Source organism: Tachysurus fulvidraco, chromosome 19 (assembly GCF_022655615.1).
Source record: "Tachysurus fulvidraco isolate hzauxx_2018 chromosome 19, HZAU_PFXX_2.0, whole genome shotgun sequence".
In the NCBI taxonomy this organism is placed as follows: Eukaryota; Metazoa; Chordata; class Actinopteri; order Siluriformes; family Bagridae; genus Tachysurus; species Tachysurus fulvidraco.
The window spans coordinates 11,775,659-11,798,510 of NC_062536.1; the positions used below are offsets into that span (position 1 = coordinate 11,775,659).

At 37.9% G+C, this 22,852-nt stretch overlaps 1 protein-coding gene across 6 annotated transcripts in view; it reads left to right on the top strand.

Annotated features, from left to right (window-relative positions):
• Positions 1-4,996: 4,996 nt before the first annotated feature.
• The window catches only part of foxp2 (forkhead box P2), a 91,368-nt gene continuing 73,512 nt past the window's right edge, over positions 4,997-22,852 (top strand). The window contains exons 1-3 of one of the 6 annotated variants that reach the window (XM_047804154.1): positions 4,997-5,411; positions 13,799-13,863; positions 14,226-14,290. Coding sequence is in view for 1 of the 6 variants with exons in the window: in XM_047804153.1 (XP_047660109.1) it covers positions 5,882-5,889; positions 13,799-13,863; positions 14,226-14,290 (138 nt within the window). In the remaining 5 variants the exon portion in view is untranslated. Of the gene's footprint in view, positions 5,412-5,468; positions 5,890-13,798; positions 13,864-14,225; positions 14,291-22,852 lie in introns of those variants that run through there. The other 5 variants (XM_047804150.1, XM_047804148.1, XM_047804155.1 and 2 more) reach the window with 5 other exon arrangements.

A 22,852-nucleotide genomic window follows, 5' to 3' on the forward strand; every position in this document is an offset into this window, starting at 1 on the left:
GAGAAATCGTTATTCTCAATAAATGAAAATCAATGTATGATTGTCTTTCCCTTTTTTATTTCATACTTAAATAAATTTGTTTTTTGTTTACTTGTATACTTTTTTACTTTTATAAGAAGAGTAACTAAATGTGGAATATGACTCCAGGTACTTGATGAATGGGATAAAACTCTTTATTAATTATTCATATTCTGAAAAGTCTTACATCTACCTGTTTCTTTATGTATCTACATAGATTTTTGAGCAGCGGATGGATTCTTAATGTTTATGACCCTTTTGTGCTGAAAGCTAATTTTTGTGTTTGTCTAGCAGGTGTTTATTTTTGATCACAGCACTGATTACCCTGATCAGTAACTGCTTTCACTGTCTGATTGTTTAACATCTCGTGTAACAGTATTAATAAAACCGTATTTGCACCTCTGCACTTTACATATTTTTCCACTATCGAGCTGACTAGTAGGTGAGAATTCTTAACATTACCATAACAGTACATTGTGAGAGAATGGGGTAGAGGCTGAAATACTGTTGTAGTGGCAAAATGATATGAAAATTTCAGTGAAATAACACTAACAGTAAAATATATAGGAATCTGAATTATGTAGTTTGCTTTACGGGGTGCATAAATTCATTGTGTGCAATCTTGGAAATTCTAATCATTGGGCATAGCAGGATCCAAAGCACAGAAAGAGCATAGGAATATCCATTATCAGAAAAAAAGAAAAATAGGCAAGGTTCCAAACAAGGAAATACAAAACTAGAAGCATAAGATCAGTGAAACAAACACAAGGATAGTGACAAAGGTTTTATTTAAACATGTGGTGAACACACTGCTTGTACCAACCAACCATGGACATTATTGAAATATTAAAATAAGAAAAAATAAAATAATGCACATAACAATAATAAAAAAGCAGTACAGTGATAGTATGGATAGATTTTACACCTCACATGTATACGGTCCCCAGTTCCATCTAAAGCTTGGGTTATTCATTTCTTATTTCTACATGAGGTTCCTTTGGTTCCTCTGGCAAAAGTACATAGAACAAATACATAGAGCCCTGGACCCATTCTGGCATGAAGTGACAGGGTGGCCTTTAAATTGTGTGACTGGAGCACATATCTGATCACACCACATCTCTCACTGAGTTATTCAAGGGCACAGAATGAATCAGAATACAAGCTCGAATCTGGTTATTTATAATTAAATTTACTTGCTTTCTGGGGCTAGATTAGACCCACATTGACACATTAACATACTGTATTGTTAATAACTGAATGGAGATTGTTCATGACTGTTTCACTGTAAATCACATAGCATTCTGACTGAACCACCTATAATTTCAATTCAATTCAAGTTTATTTGTATAGCGCTTTTTACAATTGACATTGTCTCAAAGTGGCTTTACAGAACATAAACATAGAACAAAAGGTTATTATAAAGAATAATATAAAGATTAATAGAATACAAAATTCAAGATTAATATTAGATATATTTAAATGTGTTTGTATTTATCCCCAATGAGCAAGTCTGAGGTGACTGAGGTGACTGTGGGGAGGAAAAACTGGCCTACAAAGCCAAAAATGGACCAGCTCCCTCTTACCTCAAAGCCCTCATCATTCCTCGCACTGCACCCCGCAACCTCCGATCTACCAGCACTGCTCGACTGGTTCCACCATCTCTCAGGGTAAGAGGCAAGTATACTATAAGACTCTTCTCTGTTCTGGCACCAAGGTGGTGGAATGAACTTCCCCTAGAGGTCCGGACAGCTGAGTCACTGGCTATTTTCAAGCGGCGGTTGAAGACCTACTTATTCAGGAAACACTTCAACTAGCACTTCTTTCCTTATCTCCTACAAAAAAAAATACAACCTTTGACACTTTCATTGTAACTTTGAACAAATGTTTTAAACTCATGGTATCTTAAGTATGTAACCTAGTGAACCAGCATTAATGTATTCAATGTTAGAGATTTAAGCACTTATGTACGTCGCTCTGGATAAGGGCGTCTGCCAAATGCTGTAAATGTAAATGTAATGTAAAAACTCCCTTGAAAGAAAGGAAGAGACCTTGAGAGGAACCAGACTCAATGGGGAACCAATCCTCATTTGGGTGACACTGAGGGTATGATTATAAATATACAGTGTGACAAATGTTGTATCTATGTAAAAGATCACATGGAGTTCACATCTCCTCTATAGTATCGCAAAGTCCAGCTGGAGCTGGTAGATGCCTCAGGATTCTCACAGAGTCGGCCTCATCTTAGTGGAGGTCCAAAATCTTCATTGCACGGAAGAGAATCGGAACTGGTACAATTTCTGGATGCAACGGAATGGGTAGAAAGAGAGAAGCAGTGAAGAGGGATCAACGTAGCTGCTGTTTATAATATTTGCAAGTCTGATGTAATAGTGCACAATATTATGGGGTGTATTATGTGTACGCCTGACTAAAGAAGTGAGATTTTAATCTACATTTAAACTGGGAAAGTGTGTCTTAAACCTAAACACTATCAGGAAGACTATTCCAAAGTTTGGGAGCTAAATACGAAAATGCTCTACCACCTTTAGTAGACAGATATTCTGGGAACTACCAAAAGCCCTGAGTTTTGTGATCTCAAAGAGTGCAAAGGATTGTAACGTGTTAGAAGACTAGTTAGATACATGGGAGCTAAACCATTAAGAGCCTTGTATGTAAGTAGCAGCAGCTTGTAATCAATTCTAAACTTAACAGGTAGCCAGTGTAGAGATGATAAAATTGTGGTTATATGGTCATACTTTCTTGTCCTGGTGAGAACACCAACAGCTGTATTTTTTACTAACTGTAGCCTATTTATTAAAGATGCAGGACAACCACCTTGTAATGCATTACAATAGTCCAGTCTAGAGGTCATGAATGCATTAACTAGCTTCTCAGCATCAGATACAGACAGGTTGTTTCTCAGCTTGGCAATATTTCTAAGGTGGAAGAAGGCTGATTTTCAAAAGACAAGTTGCTGTCCGATATAAACACCCATGTCTTTCACTGTTGAGCTACTAGTAAAGAACATCCATCTAAATGGAAGTTGAATTGTGAGAGCTTCTGTGTACTGGCTTTTGGACCAATAAGTAGTATTTCTGTTTTATTGAAGGTCATTAATAAAGAAATAAATTAAATAAAATGAAATAAATCCATAAGTTCTATAAGAGCTATATTAGCTCAGTAATAAATTGTTGTTAAGAAAAAAGAACACAACCCGGGTATTCATTCATGTTTTATAATCACCACAAGGCGGCGCTGTCTGACTACTTATATGTCTATAAAAGTTCACTACAGATATTTTATGCAGTTTTACATTTCAGCCGCTAGGTGGCAGCAACATTCAAAACTTTGATTCTCCCAAGTCAATCCTTTTCCAATGCAGTTAGTGCTTGGGTTATTTCTAAACTGGTATCAACGGAAATCTGATCAAATTCTGCTAATATATATTTATTAAATTAAATGCATCTTTATTTTTATTTTGTAATTATTATTTAATTATTTTAAGACATGCGCTATGCAGAATCAGAAATTAAAACTATTAATGATGGTCTATTATGCATTTCACAATATTTTTTAATATTATTTCATATAATATAAAACATTGTGTTGTTTCTGTAAAATGTTATAGTATATTGATATTTGTAATCATTTCCATATGCAGGATTGAATCTTCTATAAACAGACGAGCTGATTGTTTTTTTTAGAGTTTTGGTCATTTTGTTAAAACAGCCTGCTAGTGTGAATATACAACCTTATGGATATGAGAATGTTGATCATTCAGTTTTCCGTCTATAATAATAATAATAATAATAATAATAATAATAATAATAATAATAATAATAATAATAATAATAATAATAATAATAATATTATTGTTATACTTATTATTATTATTATTGTTGTTGTTGTTGTTGTTTAAAATAAACTACAACATCAACAACAACAACAGCAACAACAACAATAATAATAATAATAATAATAATAATAATAATAATAATAATAATAATAATAATAACTACTCAAAATATTTATATTATACTACAGTTTAGTGAAGAAATAATGCTGGACTATATGTGTGACCTCCAGCCTGAAGGATTTGTGCAGATTGACACGGGGTGTCGTCAGATTTCTCATTAAAATGAATATGTGAAGAAATTTGTTTTGGTGGCTTATTATTCAGAAAACCTTCCTGAATAATTTATATCAAATTATCATGTCGGTCAACATCTCAACATCGGTGACTTAACCTGCGATTAGTAGCATGGTTGTCGGTCTTATTGGAAAACTTTGTGTGTGTGTGTGTGTGTGTGTGTGTGTGTGTGTGTGTGTGTGTGTGTGTGTGTGTGTGTGTGTGTGTGTGTGTGTGTTAAACACTGATGTGTTAAATATTTCAATGCACAAGGAAATAAATAAAAACGCAGAATTTTAAAGGCTTGGCGACGCTGGAAACTGCAATTAAAGGTATCATGCACTGATCATAATAATAGGGTCTATATTTTAATTGTTTTAATGGCTATAAAATATGGTTTTAACCAGGGTTACACTCCTAATGCCTTATGAGACCTGGGGTGAATCAGTAACATTACTAAATGTTGTGTGATTGCCCAGTGTTTCATGATTAGCATCAGGTTCAGGTTGTTTTTGCTAATCAGGCATCATAGAAGATAAGAGTGAAAAAAAAATAATAATAATTGCACACATAAAAATACAAGCTTTTTTAATTGTAATTTTATAGTAATTAAACAAACAGGCTCGTGCACTTTTTGTGCAGAAATATTAGCAGTTCCTTGGTCTTTCTCCTATTGAGAATTATAACCATAATGTTGCAGATTTCAGATTTCAGCTAAGGGAACAAAATATCCGCTTTTGCACGAATGCAACTTACTTTCTGACGACTTTCCTTTTTGTTTTGTTTACACAGCAGGTGGACGTGTGACGTCACACGGGGTCGCAATACTCAAAAAAATAACAATATGTGACTCCGCGCGCGCGCGCGCGTGCCTCCCCCGGGGGCCGCATTCTAATAAGCTAGTCCCCCAAATAGACCTGGCGGAATATACAAGCCTGGTGTGTTGAATCGTAACGCAAAAAAAACAAGGCGCAGCTTCGCATCGCATCGTGTGTGAGAGCATTATAACGGCAGTGAGTGTAGCGCTGTTTGGGGCTGTTAGCGTTAGTAATAACAGCAGCGCGAGAGCGGAGAGAAGGAGCGCGAGGTAGCGCGTGCGGAGGAATACACACAGACTTTATTTACTCTGCGTCTTGTTCTTCAGGTTTTTTTTTATTATTAATAAAAAACTTGCTCCACGTTATAATTCTTAGACTGCGTTTGAAGGTTTTTGTGACTTCTGCACAGCTCTTCTTCCAACTCGGAGGAAGCACGCGCGTGCGTTTTGGTAAGTTTTTCTCTTTCCTGCCTGTTTATCTCTCTGACTTTCACTTCGTCTTTACTTTGTAACACTTCAGAGAAACAGTGTACACGTTGCGAACCGCGCCGCGTCCCTGGAACCGCTCCGTGCATTTGTTGTTGAAGGTGTTTATTTGTTTTCCCAAGCTGTTTACTTGTTGTTTTGGACGCACGCGCTGCTCGTTGTTAAGTAGCGTGTGTTGCTATGGAGCTTCATTCCAGTGTGGGTGAAAACTCAGGACAGTGAAGTCTCATGTTCAGCTCTGAGTCTCTGTCTGTTGTAAATACAGATTTAACACTAAACAACTTGGAGAGTTTTCTCTAACCCACTTTATAGCGTTAGTTTTATAGTAAATGAAATAAAAGACAAACGAAACGAACTCAAAGCATTAGGAAAGTAAACCAGTTACATGATGTTACATGATCTGGTTGTTTTGTTATGATTGAGGATCGAAGATCATGTTTCAGTAAGTAAACTAATTATTTTTATGTATATATAAAAAAAAACACGCAGATTTGTTTTGTAACTGCTTTATGACAGCTATATAAAGTGATTATGTCTCTGTACTAAAGTAATAACCATAATATTTATAATATTGTTTATGCAAAATTTTATTATACATAATTATTGTTTGGCCGATTTTTAGAATGTTCTACATTTTTAAAATGTATTATTATTATTATTATTATTTTATTATTATTATTATTATTATTATTATTATTATTTATTATTATTATCACTATTATTTATTTATTTGTTTGTTTGTTTATTTATTTATTTAGGCTTTTGTATTGTGATTATATCACGTTTTAACAGTGATCAATTTTTATAATTTAGGCACAAATGTTTATGCAGTATTTTGGCCTTTTATTATGTTTACTTCTGCATAAATTGTTATTGTACTGCCTTTAAAAAAAATCAAAGAAAAAATGCATTTCTGTTTTTTTTCTATCCCATTTATATTACTACCATATTCATTTAAATGTTTATGCATATTAAGTTATTATTATTATTATTATTATTATTATTATTATTATTATTATTATTATTATTATTATTGTTAATGTCTTACCGTAATTGCTCTTTCCGATGCCATGGTCCTCTTTCCCGTGCCATGTCCACAGTACAGTATGTGTAGTGATACTAAGTTTAAGCCTAGTGTGAATGATGCAGGTAATACTAAGGACAGCACTCCTCTCATTTACACCACACTCTCATTTTATAGTGATATCTCCATGTGTAAAGAATATCTGCACCTAAGTCAATAGTGGGGGTGATTTCTTTCTTCGCTTTTTTTTGTTATTGTTAACAAGGTGTGCAGTAGCACATCGGTAGTGGTGACCTGTGATTTGTTTTCAGGCATTCACCTCAGTGTTTTCGGCACTGAGAGCATTTGCGTTTACTCTGGCAGCTGTGCAGGTGAGGTGCAGGTGTGTGTCTCACGTTATTTCCTCACTCAACACATGGCAGCTTCAAAGCGCCCATAATAGCAGTAGTAAAATTTGGCAGAGAGCACCTCACTGCCTCCAAGCCCGCTGTGTAATCTGAAGTCCAGCCCTTCGTTAGCCTCACACAGCTTTCTCCAGGTGATGTTAATTAACTCTGTCCCAGTGCCCTGCCTGTGCTGGAGTGACGGCTTGATAGGGGGTGACCCGTGACCGGCGTCCAAACTCGCAGTCAGCCCTGGCATTTTGCATACATCCCTAGATTACGCCATCCATCATGGCCGACTCATGTGTTAAGCTGATAGGAAAATGCTTGTGCTCTGTGCATTAATGCGCATGCATTGTGTAAAGTTATAATCATTTGTCAGAATTAAGGCCTGATGTGACTGGCACTATGTTAATGTATGGATCCATATCTGTGCTGTTTGGAACTTGAATAACAAAACACATGACTGTGATTTATTTGTTCAGCTTGAAAAAGTCAGCACAGTGATTGTTTTTTTTTTTTTTTTAAATTTGCTAAATTGTTTGACTGAACTGTTTCTAGTTTCATTTATCACCGTTCATGGAGAGACATTGCTCTTTGTTTCTCAGTGGAAGTCTAGCATTTCCCTCCTTGCTCGACCTCGAGGTGTTGCACTGTTTTGGAAAACTTTGCATTGCTTGCTATCTCCTAAACAGGGTCAAAAAATTACGCTTGAAAGCCTCCTGTTTCTGTCTACATTAACTTCACAGAAATGTTTCCATGACAACCTCCATGCAAGTTAAGGCAACGTGAGGTGATCAAGTTTTTTTCCCCTTTCCTTTCTCCCTTCCTCTTCCAGTAAAAAATGAAATTTGTGTTGACAGTTCTGGCCTTTAATGGCACTTCTGTGCTGTGTGAAAGTATTTGTTTACCAGGATCATGTGCTGCTACCTGTCAGCCCACGAGAGATTGGCTTCTTTAGATAAAAGACTGTGGTGCATGTTAAGAGGCCCTCATGTGCCATAATTATCCACATCATCGTAATGGCGTTTTGTGTGCTTCACTAAGAGGCTGAGAGCTGATTCTTTTTTAGTCACACTCTGGGTCACCGTCCTATTAAACCTGATCAGAAAAGTACCCTGACTTCTGGCCAGGAAAAAAAGCTTCCTTGGGTGGGGTCAGCGGATATGGATTAAGCGTGGATTGCAGTCTAGGGTCTCAATGTCCAATGTGTTGTTTGAATAAAGGCAGAGTAGAGGAGCAAATCCATCTCCGTGCTCCTTAGTAACTGCGGTTTGGACAGATGACCCAAATCTTTCCACACTCTAAAGGCTGTTTGGACGTAGTGATTAGATAGTCCCCTTTACAAATTAATTCTTGAAGCAGTGCCTTAACTTTAAATAAAATTGTGTTCTCTTTTCTTTTCAGTAATGAGGAACATAAAGTAAACTGAATCCTTCCTTCGAACATAAGTGGAGCACTCAGTCTTTACCTTTACAATCTATTACTTTTACAGTTTTTTTCTAAAGTCAGTGTAATTAAGGGTCTTTTGATCAAAATTAAATAATTTAATGTATGCTATAGTAACCTTTCTATGTGAAAGTCAGGTAACGTTTAACCCTTTTACCCTCGGCTTGTACGGCTTATGTTTGTTTGTGTAGACGTCTAAAAGAGGACAACATGATGGTATAAAGGAGAAGGTCTTGGTTTCAGGAATCTCCCAGAACAAAAGATTCAGTTGTGGTGTGTCATTTCTGTCAAACGGCAAGGTCAACAGCGTTCAGTCCACGCTCATCCATGGCCTGAGTGTATAGTAAACAGCAAGCGGGTTTGAGAGAAGAGAGAGAGAGGGTGCCTGAGGAAGAAATGACCTTTTTTTGTTCTGCTGATTGACAGTGTGTGGTTTGGTGCTGCGGTTAGATGCCTAATGTCATAAAAACTCTGTTTGGTCTTCTTGAAAATGTGCTAATGAACAAATGGTTTTACATTTAGGCTAATGAGTGAGGAAACTCTATGGTGCTGTTTCTAATTTAAAGACATGTTGTATAATTTATAATACAACAAGTGAAGCCAAGTCACAGCTTTTTTCTGTATGGAATGTGTGCCGACTAGAGAGGAGGGGGGAATCTGTTTATTTGAAAATGTTAAAAGTGCAAGGTTTCTGATGGTAACATCTCGTGACAGGCGTATTAGACTGCAGAAAGAACATCGTGCTCGGGGCTGAGGGCATATGGTGCTGCCTTCTGCTGGCATTGCCCGAGAACAAGTTGCAACACTGCGGCAGGGTCATGGCGGTCTCAGGTTTGTTCCTTCTGCAGCTCTCTAAATAAAAACAGGACAGAAAACAAGCATGTCCATGCCGACTTTGTTCGTTAGAAGGGCACAACAAATGTTCTCCCATTGACTGCTTGACCTAATTTTTTTTACTTGTATTTTTTCCAAGTTTTAGTGATGATTCATGGAAAACAATGTTTTAAGCATTGTTTAAATGTTTAAAACATTGTTTTAAACAAAACACTATTATTCAAATAAGACTTGATCTACAATTATATGAAAATAATATACCATAATATGAAAACCACCTTCCTAATATTGTCCGAATTGCGCATCCAAAGCTGCTCTGACGGTGGTACAATGTTTAGGTAGGTTTCCCAGCAGAATATTGCCAGCAGAATTATGAGCATCACACTACCACCCTGCCTCATTCCCATAGTATATCCCGGTGCCACCTCCCTGCCTGTTACATGATGTACTGTACAAGAAAATGTGAGTCATCAGACCAGGCCATCTTCTCTGTTTGCTCTATTTATCAGTTTTTGATCCTGACATGCTCTCTTGGCTGACAGGATTGAGGCTACACAACACCACCTTTTGACATCTTTGATAGCCAGAATAAAGCTTTTAAGCAATTTTTGCTTCATTAGCTAGTATGTACAGTCGTGTGCTACAGTATTCTGTGGGACCAAACCTAGCCTTCACTCCTTATGCACATCATTATGAGACTTGGGCACCCATGACCCTGTCGTCGGTTCACTGGTTGTCTTTCCTTGGACCACTTTTGGTAGGTACATTACTAACCACTGCATACTAGAAACACCCTGCAGCCTCGGAGATGCTCTGACTCAGTCGTTTAGCCATCACAATCTGGCCTTTGTCAAAGACACTCAGATCCATACACTTGCCCATTTTTCTTGCTTCTAACACATCAACTTTGCGAACTGACTGTTCACTGGCTACCTACTATATCCCACCCCTTGACAGCTGCCACTAACAATATAATCAAATCTATCCACGTCACCTGTCAATGGATTTAATGTTAATAAAGACAATGTTGTGTGCTGTAACATATCGAAATAGTGTGCACCAAAGTAATAGTGTTTGTTACTACAGAGAATTTTGTAATTGTTCCCTAGTCCGCTGACATTAAGCTGCTGAAAGTACACTCCTCAAGATGCCGCCATGCAGCAACTGCTTCAGAGTCTGTGTTAATTCTCAAAACCTCTAGAAATGACATCCTCTTCTTGACATACACTACAGAGTATACACAGAGGGCCATGCAGGTTTGTGTGTGTGTGTGTGTGTGTGTGTGTGTGTGTGTGTGTGTGTGTGTGTGTGTGTGTGTGTGTGTGTGTGTGTGTCAGAACAACACAGAAGTCATTGTTTTCTGCACAGGGATGACTTTAGTCAGCTTGTGTGCCGTATGCAGTGGAACACATGCTCAGAGGAAGGTTAATTATACTCTGAACATGTACCTGAGAGGCTTTTGTCTTTGATAGGTCCACTCACAGCATATGGCCTCAGCAATACAATGGTTTATTTTTACAATATTTGATGGGTGGATTTTAATTTAGATTGTCACTCCTGGCAACCAGTAGGGCAGATGGTGAAGACTTGAATGCTCATCAGAGCCTAAATATCCTCTAGGCAGCTGTTACTAATAAACTTTTTTTGTTTTGTTTTGTTTTTTCCACCCTCGACATGGTTTAGGTCAAGAGGAGTCAAACCTGTTACAACACCTGTTTCTGCATATGTAAATCTGTTGTTTTGTCATTTCATTAAACAAGAAAAAAGGCAACAGTCCCTTGTGGTTGCAAATGTGACTGGCACTGAGCCCACTTGGCATCGTGTAGAGAGAGAGGAACAAGGAGAGACGAAGAGGGGAAGGCAATGAGACACAGAAAGGATAACAGCGACTTGTGTAACAGTGACTTGACCAACTCTATGCAGCTTAATTTTAATGCCATTTTTTCATTCAGGTGTGAAAAGTCCTGTAATGCAATTTCTGAGGAACAGGCCACAAGTGAAGGCACCACAGTTTTCCTGCTGTTATTATCTCTACTAGGGACTTAGGGAAATGGAACTTGCCCATACGGCATGCCCAGAAGCTGGTACATGAGTGCCTTCCACACATTGTGTACTTTATACCCTGTGCCCCTTGCTTCCTCTCTCACCATTGCCCTCTTATCGTCTGGTGGGCTTCCGTGGCCCTGCTCCAAGGCACATGTGGCAGCGCTGCATCTGCTCTGCCTGTGGGCCTAATTGTCCCAACTTAACTGATTCTCTTACCTCAAATCAGAGCTCACAGCACCAAAGATATCTTAAAACATTCATGTAGTTTCCCTCCACCCTCTTCCACCGCCTGTGTGAGTTGTGGGATTTGAGTTGTAATCCTGTCTGTGTACGCAGGATGCAACAAATATGGCGTGAAATTAGAGGTTATTCCCCAAATATTACGGCTGAGCTTTGAAGATTACTGTCATCATTGAGGTACTGTCGTGAGAATCGAGCTACTCCTGAACTCTTGTGTCCCACGTAATGTACATGCAGGGAAATAATGCGTTTTCCTTGTGATTACTCATTGTGAAGCAGTGTCAAGCTGTCCATGTTGGTCCTGGTCGCTGGTGTGCATTTTATTACTTCCATGCTGCACTCTTGCCTTCAGGCCTGATTCAGTATACTCTGGAGCACATGCTGTCCTACACAAGGGTTTTTATTTCATGGATAATGTGCAATAGAGAGGTGTGCTAGACAGGAGGCCATGCTGATGCTTGGCTTGGCCAGGCCTGTCTGGGGCTTCAGTGAGGGTCTCTGCAGGGTGTTAATCTCCCTGGGCAATGGAAGTCTACAGCCTCCATTTGCCTCCTCTGATTTAGCGTCTCTCCCTCTTTTTCTGCTTTGGAGCACCACACACCCCTCTCTGATATGGAAGTTCATTAGGGATAGGCCTTTGATGGGCCGGCTTTTCATGTGACGGTGCTCTCAAATACCTTGATGTAGAAGCTTAAGAAGCTATTGTGCTGTAAGCCCTCTTTTTGATGCGTCTTATTTAGATCTGCATAGTAAATCAAGGAGAGTAAATAACGAGGCAGCAGATGGAAGCAAGGAGATAAGAACCAGGCGAACAATCGCATTTGTATTTTGTTATGATGTTGACAGCAGCTAAAATTCACTAATCTAGCGCCACTGATCTGCATTTCAAAGAAATCTCATTTAGCAGCGGGAAGGATAAAGTTCTTTTCATTGTGCTCTTTTTTATTGCATTCTTTGCTAATTTATCTGGTGCAGATTTAACGCAGGGCCGGGCGCAAGCGGCATGCGTGTTGCAAAAGGGGTCTTAAATACTCTGAAAGCGGTAACGTCTAGACTGCGAACCGGGGGTAATTACACGTCCAGTGATGAATAGAAGGAGTTTGAAGACCCATCTTTGTTCGGAGGCCTTGAATTGCTTGAATAACACAGATAAGGGGCATTTGGCCTCTGTCAGAAATATTGCAATGACTTTCCCCCAACACAGGAATGGTATTTACTTTAAAGATAAAAATTATTGTGTACAGTAATCTGACTTGTTAGCATAATGTCTTCTTTTCATATTCAGAGCATGGTATGGGGCTGTAGAGGTATTCCTGTGCTTGATTTGAAATAGTTTATCTTGCCTTAGTGCTACGCTTCAAGTAAATATCAGACATTGGCATTATTAGCGTATATGAATGGCTGATGCAGTGTGTATATATAATTTAATAGTATTTAGAGAAATTGTGTAAACCCTTGATGCTGCGATCACACATACTAATAGCATTTTATTATTTTATTTGGTGAATTCAATTGTAAACCTTCACAGTTCAGAAGTTTATTGTTATTGAAGTGAGGTCAGAACCAGAAATCATTTAAAATAAATGGAACATTAACAACCAAAAGGTTTCGACTATTTATTTACACAAAGATACACTCAGATCAAATGCACACACATGCACGCACACATACTGTAGACACACACACATAATATAATATTGTCTTCACAAATGTAGCATTGTGTATTAATGTCTCTCAAAACATATATAACTAGACGTCTAGTATTGAGGGAGCATATTAATTCTTAGCCTTGTCCTCATGGCTCTTTTCATAATACTTAGGAGAAGTGTTTCTCAGCAGAGGTCTCTGAACTCAGCCAGTCACTGTAATGGCACTTGGCAGTTTTTGTTTGCAGCTATGCTCTCCCTCCTGCCTCTTTGTACAGTTGTGAGACTACATTCCACAGGATGAAGCAGTCGTTGGTTGCCCACAGGGTCTTCTGAGAAAAAAAATCAAATGGGTATCTGGGCTACTTGGTTAAGGTTACATCTGTATTTATGTGTTCATGTGTAAAAACGTTGTAACAAAAGACATGAAATAAAGATAATATATAACTTGACGTCTTATTTGAATCGGTCTGTTAGTGTCAAATAAACTGAGAACACTTTGCATACAGTTTCCTTATAATTTATTTCACTTTAGAAATACTCTTAGCTCTTTATAAGAAAAAAAGACATTCTGTTCAGATTTTTTTTTATACATCAGTGCACTCAAATAATTATACACTTTTGCATTTGAACCCTGAAGGTTCTTGTGGATTCATTAACTAGAATCTTTGAAATGTTTATTTAACATGTTTCCCTCACAACATTTATATTTCTCACTTCTTTTTACAGATCCTTTGCGTACCTGGACCTGCCCCTCCAAAGACGGACAACGTTTGAACATTTTTTCCCTCAGGGTAGGTTTGCAAAACATTCTCTTGCACTTCTGTCAGGGACTCCGACGTTTTAGCTTATGCTTTTAAAAAAGAGGAAATGGTGCACACCAGACTGATCCACACCAAATATTATTAAATCACATGGTATCACATCTGGTATCATACTTTCATGTCTGTCTTTATTTTATTTGAATTCTTTCAGCTGTTGAAATGAAATGTAGTAGTTCCCAAAAAGTAAAAAAAAAAATCAACAGTGATACAAAGAAACCAGAAGGGTGTGTACTAAAAAGAGGAAAGAACAGCAATGTGGAAACTGTTCGTTGGTGTAGGTAAACCGTTAACATGTTTGTATGTGAATTTCCTCTCGTGTTTGTCCATTTCAGGACAGGATCTGGTATGGCAGTTGCTCATTGCACAAGCTGAGCACTCTAAAGCCAAGGCAGAAGTGGTGAGTAAACATACTCTTTATTTGTGATCCTTTGCATGATCTGTCATGTAGCCTTAAATTCCAATATCTATTTTAAGACAGAGCGTATCTCTGCCAACGTGCAGAATAATAAAACAACTTTTGCATGCATTCCATCTGTCTTTGTCGAAATTCTTAAAAACTCTCCGAACACCACTCGTTGTGAAGGTGTTTAATGTTAATGACATAATGAGCTCGTTCAATTGTACATCGTGTCTGTGAGCAGCCGTAGCACGTCCTCTGGTCCTCTCTCACTAACCACAGTAACAGCAGCAATTTGTCACCAAGTCAGTGCAGAAGAAGTGCGAGGAATTTCCGCACTTGCTCATTAATGGACAGCAGTGGTGACTTTGTCATTAGCCATATACTTCCCTTCAGCAATATACACATACACAGCACACAGTGAAAGGGGATAAGAGAAACTTATACTGAAAAAGATGTAATTCTATGTGGGAGGTCAGTCATTGAACAAGGCTCAGCAAAACACTGTGTAGTTTTCGCTATGAAATATACATCATTTTTGGAATAATTTTACATTTTGTGTAATATTCTTCATTTTTAATAAAAGGGAACAAACATGCTGTTCCACCATGAAATGTGTGGTTATACTGTATAAGCAATAGTGTATAACAGAAGGTTGATGACATGCCATGTTATGGAACATTAAGGAAACATTAATTTGGAATATTAAGGTGTACCTCTTCATCCATTGTAAGAATTGGATATTAGAGCAATGATTTAATTTCCTCTGTAAAAGTGTCCAGTTGTTGGCCAGCTTGATTAAACCAGTCTAGTGCTAATTCTGTGTTCTTTGTAACAGAAGAAGACCCTACTGGCATTTTGCAAGCTGTAGATGTGATTAACGTTTGCTCTGAGGTTGGATGGCTTGGCTGGAAATCAGACCCTATGATTCATCATTTCATAAGTCTTAGAGGAACCCAACTTTTTCATTCACAGCGTCAAGAGATTTGAATATTGGTTTTTAATTTGTTGAGTATCCCAGTTAAATCTTTAAAGATAAACTCTTTCGGTACAGAGCTATTCTCATCAGGGCAGGGAGAAAAGTATAATTGCCCCCAGACTTTACACTTGGTAAGCACACTTTGTGAAATCTGCCTCAATTAAACGTATCTCGCTCAAGTTTGAAGACGGCTGTTCCAATGGACAGCTTTGCTCACGCTCGGCTTTGAAAACTGATTTCATGTTCTGGTAGAGTGCCTGTCATCTCCTTCCCAAATGACTCTTTGAGAGCTCTTTCCTCTCCCCAGCGTGGAGGAGTGTAACCTCCATGGAGCTTTGCTCTGGCCACTTGGAGCAGAGAAGATGAGGGATATCAAAGGAGCCGGGCTCTGTCCCTATTGGCAGGTGTCATTGTGTGGCTGATTTTGGATTGGAGGGTAGGTGGATGGGATGGGAATGAAGCTAATCTTTATCCCCTATTAACCCCAGATCTCGAAGTGCTCTAGGGATCAGGTCAGTGGTCAATCCCCCATTCACAGCCACCCAGAATATTTTAAACTTAAGCTTTCTCCATGACAAAAAACGTCCTTGTCTTCAAAGGTTCATGTCTTTCCTCATTGCTTTATGGATCTGGTGTTTCTCTTTTCTTAAAACTTTCTTCACTTTGTTGGTTTGTCTTGATGTAGGATTTTTTTTTCTTTTGGCTTGACCAAGTTTATATTCTTTTAAAATTAAAATAAGTTAAGGCCTGATAAATTAATGCTTTAAGTAAATTGTAATATAAGCAGTTCCTTGTCTTGCCCTGAGAGTTTTCTCTAAATATATTCAAGCCTTTTGGAGGAAAAAAAAAACAGATTTCACACCTTAAGTAGATTTTTTTGCTATAAAAGACATTCTACTAGTAAACTGAAGAACTAACTTTTTGGTTTATTTTCTTCACAGTTAGTAGTATATAATAAAGAGAGCAGAAACATGGAGATGTAGTAAAGCGGGGGATTTTGTGGCGAATGAACAGTTGCCATGTGAAAAGAGTTACAAAGGAGAGTCTGCTCTGTGCTGCCATCACTCCTGATGCAGGAGACAGACTGACTCAATGAGGTTATTGATCCAGTGAGAATCTATGCTAATCACCTGGCTGAATGAGCCGAGATTCAGTGTCCTTCACTACGACTTCTAATCCAGCTCCCTCTCTTCACTTCTCTCTCCACACTCCTTCCTCCGTCATACTCCTACCCTTGCAACACACAGACAAACTCTTCCTGGTGACTCATCTCCACCCGCGCTGCTTGTTTGTTTTTCAGTCAAATGATAATATTTTCTGTGTTATTCATACTCTCTGCTTTAACAAATTATGAACCATGGGTTTTCCTGAAGCGCCGGGATGATTTTGAAATGGGATGCCATTCAGGCATGACATCAGAACGGTGTGACCCAGCTTTCACCCAGTTACTGCAGGTGGGTGGAATTAGGAAGTTGCATTTCTTAAACATGATCCTGCCCAAAGCATAAAGTCTCCTGTGTTCATTACTGTCAAGAAATGGATCACCATGAATTTGATATATTTAGATTTTTTTTTTTTTTTTTACAGTGCTGGTTTTATAGTTCTGGCCTTTAAATTACCACATTGTGACCAACACAGTGCTGGTAAAATTGGCCAATGGCAAGTAACTTTGGATTTGTAAAGAGACCATGTATTATTATATATGTATCTCTAGTAGTGTCTACTTGCATATATACACTGTACAGTACATATACTGTATGTGCATTGTCGTTTCTATATTGTATATTCTCATGTTTAGCTCAGGACGTTTATTTCATTATAAATACTGCATTGTGACAAAACAGCAGTCAAAACTAAAGTTAATTTCAAGCTTTTTATTCATTAATCAACTTAGCAATTAGCAGATTATATATTCTGAGCAACTATGTCAAGAACACAGTTATATCAAAACCCAAATAAACCTAAATTATTTTGCAAGCTTTATATAATAACTATAATAGCGTAACCATTTCATAAAATAAATATGTTTTTAGGTTTTGGGGGAAACATATTTTTATGCGCTTTAAAGGATTTCGACCTCCTGTGGACTTGTGAGAGATCATATGAATAATTGGTCACAAAGAAGATTCATATAAATGTAAATTAGATTAAATTAATCCAATCTCTCATTTGTTCTGTCCTCACATTTCAGGATCTCAACATGTCCCATTTTTTTTCACAGAAGTAATTTGGTTTGTTTTGTGTAAATATTTATGAAATATTAATAGCAAATATTTGTTAGAATTTTTTGTTTTGTTTTGTTTTGTTCGAGAGTAGACTTTATTTCACATGGCTTTGATAGCGTTGTTTCTGTTTGAATGTTTGTAGTCACTTCCATTCAGAAACTAGAAAGCAAAAAGCCAACTGCTTTGTTCTCTGTGATCATTTGATCTCGGCTTGAAACACGATACAGCATAAACACTAGTACTAGAGCTCGGAATTTGGCTTCTCAGCCACAGACCACAAGCTTACCCAATGAAACCATGTCATGCCTACCTGTCTTGATGGAGTGGTGTGAAAGTGTGTCTCTGTGAGACGTTCTCTGCCTGATTCAGGTCAGCCCATGAAGAAAGATGACATGTGGACATACTTGCGCTTTGTCTAAACTCAAGAAGCAGATGGAATAGGGTTTCTGATTACTTTGTGTGTGTGTGTGTGTGTGTGTGTGTGTGTGTGTGTGTGTGTGTGTGTGTGTGTGTGTGTGTGTGTGTGTGAGAGAGAAAGAGAGAAGAGAGTTCAGAACCCCCCCACACACATGAAAGTGGTGCCTCGGTGCCTCCGGGCCAATTGTGTGGTCACACTTGCTGACTCTGAGGCTCGTGGAGTGATGTTGCAGCCAGAGGGGAGTCATGTGAGAGGAATCCAGTCTGCATAAACATGCTATTTCAGCAGCACAGAAAGACAGGGTGTCCTCTGGCCCAGCTCACCTGTGAAAACCCGTCCCTTAAAACACACTTCCTCACGCTTTTAGGTTCCATCTTACCGTCTTTGTCAGAGAAACTTCAATTTTTAGAACTCACACTTCATGTCATGTAAAGCTCCAGAGTTGTTGGGTCTCTCTGCGCAGTCACTCAGTGTCAGGCCACTCACCTGTGTTTTGTTGTACATGAGCTGTTCCATGCTGTCAAGGGGAAGAAAACTTTACCCCCCCCCCCCCTCTCTCTCTCTCTCAGTCTCTTGCCTTTCTCACTTGACTCCTTTTCCAAAGCCATCTCCATTGCTTAATCCACTCTCTCCCTTTCATTCACAACTCCCCCACTCCTTCCATCCTCCCGTCTGAAGCACAGTTCTCTCCCACACACACACACACACACACACACACACACACACACACACACACACACACACACACACACACAGGCTTTAATGCAGACTGACGCCGCTGCCACTGGATTGATTGAAACCCATGTCTCAAAGTTGCTAATGTTCACTGAACCATTTTATTGAAGATAAAGTAAATAAAATAGGTTGCCTTATGTGAGTTCAACGAAAGAGACGGGAATGATCTAAAACACACACTCACACACACATCTGAGATTGGCTCATAGAGAACTGAAGAATGAAGCAAACTGGCGTGAGTGTTTTCTAGAGGTGTGAAAGTTAGGGAGGGACGCAGCTATTTTTATGGTTCAGGAATTTCAAAAGTCCCATGTTTTTTGAGAAGTCTGGGAGAAAGCAAACGGTTTGATTTAAAACCATTTTCCAGGAATGCCAATCATAAATTGTTGTTAAAGTATATTGCGCTGCCCCCGAGCACTGTCATACCTTTCTGCTGATGTAATTCTGGGCATTTGAATGACATGACATGTCAAATTTGCTGCAAGGTCGTTTTTTTTTTATTATTATTATTTTCACTTTTTACCTGCATGAGTAATTTTTTTTGCCTACTTGACTTTGCATGTTTTTGTGATTTAGTAATTGATGGTTATTTACAAAGTAAGATATTATCACTGAAATACTCTTTAGAATTACTTTGATATACAGGAACATAGACACAGAAATTCTACGTTCACTTTTACACCAGACTTAAAAGTGTAGAGACATCACCTTAACTGCATGCCCAGTGAATCAACGCAGAGATTTTAGATTGTGGAAATTGAACCTGTCTATTTTAAATAAACGCTCTGTTCATTTTGAATCCTTTCAATCCACTTCTTTTCCAAAGATTTACATTCAATTTTGAGCGTTAAATCTTTTTTCTTCTTGCAGAGTTTTCTCTGCTGGAGGCAAAGACCGTATTCAAATTTGGACGTGATTTCCTTTTGGACCGAATACTGGTATAGGTGACACAGTAATACATTACCATTGTCCTTAATAATAAATATTCTACCAGCTCCTCCTCAGTCTGCTGGCCCTGAATGTTCCTGCTTTGTGGAGAGCACTAGGTCATTTTGAATTCACTCTTTTGTCAAACATTTCAGTGCTTTGATAGTTTTCTCATTTATTTAGTGAATAGTTGAGGAGGTGGGGGAAGAAAGAGAGTTTTTACATTATGTAAATGACAAAACGGTGCCTATAATCTCTCACATATTCATCATGGCAGACATTGGACTGAACGATACTGGCCTCCATTTTGCCATTGTTTGGATTTCTATCCGCTTTCTGCCCCGTTCAATGACTTTACCAGGCTTTAATCCAGCCCACTTCCCCATGACAATGTTTACTAGCTATCATTCCTTAAGCACTTGACTGGCTTACTGTTCCCTTTGACTGTGACAAGAATAAGAATAATGGTGTTTTGAGAAATACAGGAAATAAAGTCACGACTGTATCCGTGTGTGTTTTAAGTATGCACGTGGCTGGAAGTGCCTATGTAGTCAGTGGAGAGAGTGACAGAGAGTAACACTTGTTGTGTGTTCAGGAGATAACACTCTGCAGAAATATTGTGACAACCTGATCAATTGGTAAAATCGTCTTCAGTTTAGTCACAGTAATTGTTAAAAAATAGAAGGAAAGCATGAAACCTATGAAAATGTATAGCTGAACATCTCATGCTTAAGACATATTTTGCAGAATACCTCAATATGTATAGTGTTCACTGCAACTAGAACACACACACACACACACACACACACACACACACACACACACACACACACACACACATACACACACTGTGTGCACATGGCATTAACCTCTCACAGCTGGGAAGTTGCCTGTCTGCAGAACAACAAACTGAAGCTACTAACACTGGGTAATTATTAGCTTTAAGTAGAGATTAAAATGAAAATGTTGACAGCAAATTGGCTTTTACTGTGTGTTTCATGCACCTAGTTGTGGATCAGAGACCGTAATACACAGTGCCTCTGCTAATGACTCATACCCCACACACACACAAACACACACATACACACACTGCACTCTGCAATCCAGGGACCTAACACTGTTTCACAGTGGCTGAATCCTTTCTTTATGAAACCATGCATATATACAGACTAATGAGCTTTCTAAATATATATATATATATATATATATATATATATATATATATATATATATATATATATATATACATATATATATATATATATATATATATATATATATATATATATAATTTACCCACTTTTTCCATGAACACAGCTTTCTTTCTCCTCAAATTGTTTTCGTTTCATTGCCTTGACAGCGGAGAGGATTAGTGCTTTAGCCACTAACAACGATCAACTTTTTTTTTTACTGTTGCGACGAGGTGCATCTCTTTTTTTCTTCCACTCCTCCCACTAGAGTGTCTCGCCATGTTAAAATGATAAACAATCACTTTGACCTCAGGTGGCCTGTTTTTGACATGCAGTCAGTTAAATGGTTTGTAAGATGTTTAATTACCAAATGGTATAATCATTCTTCATCTCCTGATTAGATGTATAATATTAAGTGAATCGCCTCCCTTGAGTAGGGTGTTTCACAGATCAATAGATTTAGAGCAAGGAGGGGCTTTGCCTTGAAATGAACAGGAAAGCTCCCTGTATGTATCTCAGCATTTATTCTACTTCATTTCTAGATAATTAGCTAGTATGTGTTGCAAATGTTGAATTCTTTGTGTAGGCACTGACTGCTGATTGTCATTCCTTGTTTTTTATCTCATGTTTCCACACATCTGTGCCTTTGTTTAACCCTGTATTCCTCACTCTTGTATCGACATCCCTTAATAATTGGTGTCACTGTAGTTACTGAATAATTTATAGTTACTGAATAATATGTTGGAAGATGAATAACTGAATAACAAGCTGCAGGTCAAGAGTTTATAGAAGTAAACTAATTCTAGGTAATCTATAAAATACATCATAAAACATTGTATGCATACAACGAATGTACATAAAGCACAAAAGAGAACAACTCTCTTAATCAATCATTTACTTTAAGGTGTAGAAGTTGAAGATTTAGACATTAAGGGGTTAACCATCATCTTTATAAACATTTTTATAGTTTTATTTGATATGGGATTCAAATCCCATACTCAACCACACACATACACACGTTTGGACAGACACACTTCATTAGGGGCCTGCAGAATTTCCAATGCTACAGTTTGCCCACAAATCCGAGTCAGCATTGAAAACATATGGTATGATTTTTGTCTGGGTAATAGAAGGTAAATATTGCACTCCGCTTCATGGAGATGTTTCCTAAACTGAGGAAATGGGCTCATAGCACTTAAGGAATGCTCAGAAACATCACATGATGGCACTGTTTCCTTCTTTCCGTACTCACCCGCCTTGGCTGCAGCAACAGGGTATGCTTTCTGTAAGCTGAACACACTTGAAAAGCCAGGACCTTAAAGAGAGCCAGGAGCTCCTCCACCAGTGTCCCAGGGCAAGTGCCTCTAAATGCACCCAGCAGGGAAGCTACTCCTGTGCCACAGAGGGCATGAACCTCCTCTAACCTCTAATACTTACTAAAAGAAGTCAGCAGAAAATGCTGGCTATAATAGATTTTGTTTATTGGTTTTATTATTATTATTATTATTGTTGTTGTTGTTGTTGTTATTATTATTGTTATTATTATCTATATTTTATTTATAGATTGTGAAATTTCATTCATAAAAAAATTTGTTAGTATTTGTTTTATTTATTACTAAAATTATGATCTAGGGTCTTGATTAGTGACAGTATAACTTACTAAAAAATGTTAGTATATAACAATTAATTAATTTGTAATATACGGTATATTATGAAAAACTAATGAAGACATGATGAGCCATGGTTAAAGACAGACCTGCTTTAATTTGAGCAAAATAAATGCATTTTTAATAGCCTAATACCAATTTAAATGGTGCTGATTTTTTAATGGCATTTATTAGCATATAACAGGCATCTACAGTAACTATTAAGAAACATTGCATCTGTTGATATCTTAGCAGAAACATTTTGCGCAATCACAGAACATGAAATTGGATCAAAGATGAATTAAGAGTTTGTACTAATTACACTGCTGAAGTAAACAAAAATCAAAGCCCCTGGTCCTACACTTCGCAATGCCCAGTCTTTTTTAGAATTTTAATTTTCTGAGTACATTCAATACAACCTGAATTCTCTGGTTATTCACCC